Genomic DNA, 6,941 nt, shown 5'->3' with positions numbered 1-6,941 from the left:
GACCCCGAGATAAACATCAATAGTTGTTTATCTAAGGGCTGTGATCTCTGGGTTTATGGGCTTCTGTAGTTAACCATTTATTTAGTCCAGGAAACCCCAGGCCTTGATGATAGAGTCCGTCTGTGTTGAGTGAGTACTTTTGTTAATAGGTGGGCTCAAAGGAGAGTAATTATATAAGACTTACAGCGATGTGATAAAAGGACATCGAATGAACATTATGAACCCTCCGTCCCAAAATATAAACATTTTTAGCATAGTAATAAGTCAAACATTTTTAACTTTGATTATTAATAGCTAAAAAAATAGAAAAGATCAATCTTTAAAATTGATGTTATTAGATTTATTATTAAACAAACTATCATAATATACAGCTCTTTTTATTTGAAAGCATTTGGCACCAATACTCAATTAACTCCTAATTAAGCACAAAAGTAGCCTTATTCGGATCACGCCACACCCGGACAGTTCGCCCATTGCCAATACGCCAGATGATGGATTCCTTGGTTTTAGTTAGTCGCTGCTCATTCTAATATCTTACTTTTATAGGTATTGTTGGTCAAAGTAGCATCTCGGAGATTGTGTCAGAGAGTCTAAAAGAGTTTATATATTGGGACGGAGGGAGTATCAAACTATCCCCATGTTGACGAAAAAATCGAACCCACCGGTCTAGGAGATCTGCTTAGCTCCAGTGCAGGTCCAAAAGTTGTTGAGATGCGGGCGTGCCAGTCAGTTTGATCCTGCAACTAACAAGATATGTAAATAGTAGATCAAAACAGCCGATCGGCTGACAAGCCGATGGGGTAGTTCCAGCCGATAGCTGATAATAGCCGATGCCGATACTAGCCGATAGCGATAGGGTTTAAGCAATCGGCTATATGTCCAATGTAGATAATGATATAAAGGCAATCGGCTGATGTAATAAAATAACAATATAATCGAGTAGAAACCAATCGGCTAGAAACAATATATAATAAGCACTGATCGGAAGGTTAAAGAATACATCGGCTGGAGGTCCGATGTCATAAAATCAACAAGATTATATTAAACAATTAAATCTTATTGCGATCAGCTAAATCCAATATGTATGCAATCCTTGTAAGCCGATGCAACGTCCAGATAACTCATCGGCTGAAACCCCGATGAAACCCTTATTGGCAATCAAGAAGTAGGCTAGAGATTATGGTTCTAAGCACGACTTAGTAGATCAAACTTAACTGATGTAGCACTAAGTATGAAAAGAAACACAATATCTAGACAATCAAACCGTTGACTGATTTTCAGGGTGGTAGATGCCTAGGCTAATCTAATCTAGCAAGGCGATTTAGCTGATACCGGCAGAAACCCTAAAGCGAGAGACAGCCGATAGAGCTAAATTGAGATGCTAGGACTAGATTAACATAGACATATGATAAATAGTGAGGCAAATACATTATCCAAACCAGAGTAATCCAAGAGGTCGAATGTCCTGATGCAGCCTTGAACGACGCCGATGTAGACGATACAATTGCCTGGACCGGCGGAACATTGGACTTATCCCTTCGCCGGAGATCGAAGACGATGCAGCCCTGCGTCGGGTGCCAAGTTTCGCCGGAACGTAAAAACAAAAGTAGAAGTAAAAAGGGTGGCGATGCGCCGAATTGTATTGATCGTAGCGATAGATTACATAGACCCCGGGTGTATGTACATGGGTTGATACAAGTCCTTGTCGGACAAGAAAGAAACTTTCCTAAAGATAAAAGGAAAAGATAAAGTCCTTATAGGATACTAAACACACTTTCCTAAAGATAAAAGGAAACTAACAAACTATTCCTAATTAATAGATAACTTACCATGCCACATTCTCTTTGAACTCGGTCTCTTCTGGATAAGTTTCCTTTAGTAGATCAATTTCCTTAACCGAATATAGCAAGAATCCGACAAATAACGACTTGACAATTCTCATCGGGTAATCTCAGGACTTCAAAGCCGATGCTGACTCTAAACCGATGACTACTCCGGGCTTACCAAATTTCACTGTTAACACATGCCCCCCAGTTTTGGAGTATGAGAATTCATGCTTCAAAATTTCTTGTCTTGATAACTCCAAAACCAATCTTCCTTTGCTTCTTGCAATCGGCTTTCATGAGCCGATACTGATGTGCTCCACCATGCTGAAACTGATGCGCTTGCCCCCCGAGCCAATATTGTTGTTCCTCCGTTAAATTCTCCACCTTGACCATGATCTTGGCATTGACTTCTTCTTCAGACATGTGGATAAAAAATTCGTGGTCCCACCAAGCGTGCCAATTTGTGTTGACGAAAAAATCGAACACACCGGCCTGGGAGATTTGCTTAGCTCCAGTGCAGGTCCAAAGGTTGTTGAGATGCGGGCGTGCCAGTCAGTTTGATCCTGCAACTGACAAGATATGCAAATAGTAGATCAAAACAGCCAATCGGCTGACAAGCCAATGGAGTAGTTCCAGCCGATAGCCGATAATAGCCGATACCGATACCAGCCGATAGCGATAGGGTTTAAGCAATCGGCTATATGTCCAATGTAGATAATGATATAAAGGAAATCGGCTGATGTAATAAAATAACAATATAATCGAGTAGAAACCAATCGGCTAGAAACAATATATAATAAGCACTGATCGGAAGGTTAAAGCATACATCGGCTGGAGGTCCGATGTCATAAAATCCACAAGATTATATTAAATAATTAAATCTTATTGCGATCGGCTAAATCCAATATGTATGCAATCCTTGTAAGCCGATGCAACGTCCAGATAACTCATCGGCTAAAACCCCGATGAAACCCTTATTGGCAATCAAGAAGCAGGCTAGAGATTATGGTTCTAAGCACGACTTAGTAGATCAAACTTAACTGATGCAGCACTAAGTATGAAAAGAAACACAATATCTAGACAATCAAGCCGTTGACTGATTTTCAGGGTGGTAGATGCCTAGGCTAATCTAATCTAGCAAGGCAATTTAGCCGATACCGGCAGAAACCCTAAAGCGAGAGACAGCCGATAGAGCTAAATTGAGATGCTAGGACTAGATTAACATAGACATATGATAAATAGCGAGGCAAATATATTATCCAAACCAGAGTAATCCAAGAGGTCGAATGTCCTGATGCAGCCTTGAACGACGCCGATGTAGACGATACAATTGCCTGGACCGGCGGAACATTGGACTTATCCCTTCGCCGGAGATCGAAGATGATGCAGCCCTGCGTTGGGTGCCAAGTTCCACCGGAACGTAAAAACAAAAGTAGAAGTAAAAAGGGTGGCGATGCGCCGAATTGTATTGATCGTAGCGATAGATTACATAGACCCCGGGTGTACATATTTATACCCATGGGTTGATACAAGTCCTTGTCGGAAAAGAAAGAAACTTTCCTAAAGATAAAAGGAAAATATAAAGTCCTTATAGGACACTAAACACATTTTCCTAAAGATAAAAGGAAACTAACAAACTATTCCTAATTAATAGATAACTTGCCATGCCGCATTTTCTTTGAACTCGGTCTCTTCTGAATAAGCTTCCTTTAGTAGATCAATTTCCTTAACCAAATATAGCAAGGATCCGACAACTGACGACTTGACAACTCTCATCGGCTAATCTCAGGACTTCAAAGCCGATGACTACTCTGGGCTTACCAAATTTCACTGTTAACACCCCAAACTTGTCTCTCTACTGCTTCTTCCTCCCGAGTTCTTCCTCTTCTTCCAACCCTAAACTCTGGGGAGAGCTACCGATCGGACGTCCGATGGTGTAAAAAAAAATCAAACGGTCAAATGTTTCAGTTGACCGTTGGTGCAACATTAAGTTATACATGGTGAAACAGAAAAATTAGGCTCTGAAACATTTAAAAATTTTGTGAAACACAATGAGAACACATGGTGAAACATATTGCTATTACGTATGAAACAATAAGTTTATATTGTTTGAAACATATGTTTTTCTTTCATTAGAATATAATCATGCGATATCTGGTTGTAAAGATTTAATTATAAGGAATTCAACAGCGTGATCGAATCATTCATCGGATAAGTAGTTCACAAGAAAAAATATTTTTAAGGTCACTAACACATGCATGCATAGTGAGAGAGCCAATAGAATAGCAGGAGAGAGAGAGAGAGCAGGGACATGAGCGTCCCACACCTTTTCGGTCATTAGCGAAACATTGAGTTATACGTGGTGAAACATAAAATTCAGTTATTGAAACATTTAAATTTTTTTATGAAACACAATGAAGACACATATTGAAACATATTGCTATCACGTCTGAAACATTAAATTTAACAGATTGAAACATATGTTTTTCTTTGATCGGAATGTAATGATGTGATATCTTGTTGTAAAGATTTAATTATAACAAATATAATGGTGTGATCATATCATAGATTGGATAAGTAGTTCAGAAGAAAACATATTTTGAAAATCATACAGTGTGTATGGATGTGTGGTAGACAGGGATGTAAGTAGTAGTTTTCTTGTCTGATTTTTCATGTTACGGCAGACGTCCGACACTAAGCATTTTCGCTAAACTCTTGATATTTTTTTTCTCTCAAGCTCCCAATCTAGCTTGGCATGACGCTGTCATATCGCGGGTTCGTCACGCTTGGATAGTTTGGGCTTAGGGTTTTGTGTTTCGCCTTCCCGGCCCCTCCGAGTCCCACACACGGGAGGCAACGTGGGGGGTCTCTCACGGTGCCTATCAAGTATCTGATTTGTCTGTTTCTTTTTTCTTTTAAAAAAGTTGGACCTATGTAATAAGAATTCAAATCCTTTAGGGAGGAAGAACAAACACGTGAATGTTTGTTATAATGTGTCACTGAATCAGACCGTTCATTTTTTTAAACTGATATGGCAACGCAAATCATGCAGAATGTTAGGTAGACATGCGGTCCCATGCATGCTTTAATTTTGTGCCTATATATCCACACCAAAAATGGATATTAGCTACATAAATGAATGATGAATTAATGCAAGAACACCTAATTAGAGTAGTATATATGAAAACTAGCTAGTCGTATATATATCTCACTTGAAAATTAAGTTCATAGTATATAATAAGTACACCATACACCATGCATGTTGTAATTAAACAAAATAATTAATTCACATAATTCAATCCATACAGAGGAATAGCAGGCATGCACTGCTAGCTATGTACAACACAAATCAAGCTGGGCTCACGCACAAATACACACATATATCTATCACGCATGCATGTATACCTATATATATCTTGTATGTATATACCTGTAACTATACCTTGCTATACGGTGCACGCTCACACACATACGTATTGCTGGCAGACACATATTATTAGTAGTACAATATAGCTAGCCATGCAATCTATAATAACTAATAATAATAATCTCTCAGCAAATCTCACTCACATCGATCTCACACAAGAAGCCAAAATTAAAGGCAATGCAAAAGCCATATGATGGATGCATAAAATGGAGTATACTAGCTAATTAACCCACCACCCTCTGTCATCACACTAATTAAGCTCGCGCATGCATATGTATATATGTATGTATGGTATGTATTTCAGTACTTCCAGATGGCAGCGTCCATGTTGCATGCCATCGACGAGATGTCGGCGGCGTTGTTGTTCTGGTCGGCAGCATCCTGCGGCGACACCACCAGCGACGACGGCTCGCTCACCACGAACCCTCCGCCGGCCATGTCCATCTGCTGCTGCTGGTGGTAGTACATGGACGGGTTCCCAACAAACTGCTGGGGATGGGCGCCGCTGTTGATCTGAAGCGGGAAGCCTGCAGGCAGAGTGGAGTAGGAAGGCGGCGCCATGAGTGAGAGTGAAGCGGTGGTGGAGAAGTCGTCCAACATCTGCAGCTGGTCAGACATGGATGGCATCTGCATCTGCATGGGGACTTGGATGATGCCGGCGGAGGCCATGGCCATCTGCTGCTGCTGCTGGTAGTTGGCGGCGGCGGGCACCTGATGAGGAGCAACCGGCACCGGCTTCTTGATGCCGGAGCTCTTGTGGAAGATCCTGCAGACGGCCCAGTCGTCCTGCCTCGGGGGCTCTGCGGAGGATGGCGGCGGCGGCGGAGAGGCGTCGGCGAGCCTGTACTCGTGCATGACCCAGTTGGTCTTGTCGCCCTTGGGAGCCCTGCCCTTGTAGAAGACGAGCGTCTTCTTCATGCCGATGAGCATGTGGTGGTCGCGGAAGATCTCCTTGTCCTTCCCCGTCGCCTTCCAGTATCCAGCCTCCGTCGCCCTGTTCGTCCTCATCCCCGTCGGGTACTTCCGATCCTTCTGGCAGTAGAAATACCACTCCTTCTCCCCATTCATCTTCGCCTTCCCTACATTTATTTATTTTTACTTTTCACATGCATCATATCATATCATATAAATTTCCCTAATTATATATATAATTTCTCTCAATTCAAAATAATACTAGAATGTTTACCTGGCAAATCCCATGGCTCGCACTTGTTGAGATCCACCTCTCCAATGGCAGCAACGCAAAAGCCCCTGCTGTCCACAACCTTGGGTGCAAGGTAAAAGGTGATAATCTCCTCGTCCGTTGGGTGAAACCTAAAGCCCGGAGGCAGGTCCGGCTGCCGCTCCACCTGCTGTTGCTGCTCTCCCATGCTCACCACCTACTACTGCTCTCAACGATCGCTAGCTTCAACCTGACATATATAGCCAATAATACATATATCTATCTATATAAGCAAATCATTAACCAAATTAATTTAGCAAATCGATGTAGTATGTAAATGCCAAAAATCTCAACTTCTAGATAGTGCAAACATAATTAAGCTATAGTACTCTTCATATATTGAACATATATACCTCAACAAGCTCGCATGCAAATTAACAAGCACCCCAATGTAGAAGCGAATTAAGATTGATGGATGGTGTTGTGATGAATGCAGGAAGATGTAGGCCGGAGGGTTGGGTTAAAT

At 41.6% G+C, this 6,941-nt stretch overlaps 1 protein-coding gene across 1 annotated transcript; it reads right to left on the bottom strand.

The window, feature by feature from the left end:
- Positions 1 to 5,088: 5,088 nt before the first annotated feature.
- LOC4326295 (NAC domain-containing protein 20-like) lies at positions 5,089 to 6,941 on the bottom strand. Its single transcript, XM_015765519.3, has 3 exons — positions 6,829 to 6,941; positions 6,440 to 6,665; positions 5,089 to 6,332 (listed from the first exon to the last, which is right to left on the bottom strand). Exons 2-3 carry the CDS (start codon positions 6,621 to 6,623, stop codon positions 5,554 to 5,556), a joined length of 963 nt encoding a protein of 320 aa, XP_015621005.1. The 5' UTR covers positions 6,624 to 6,665; positions 6,829 to 6,941; the 3' UTR covers positions 5,089 to 5,553.

This window comes from Oryza sativa, chromosome 1 (genome assembly GCF_034140825.1).
Source record: "Oryza sativa Japonica Group chromosome 1, ASM3414082v1".
Classification (NCBI taxonomy): domain Eukaryota; kingdom Viridiplantae; phylum Streptophyta; class Magnoliopsida; order Poales; family Poaceae; genus Oryza; species Oryza sativa.
Note: the sequence above shows the minus strand (reverse complement) of the source record. Positions and strands in the feature narration are given on the sequence as shown.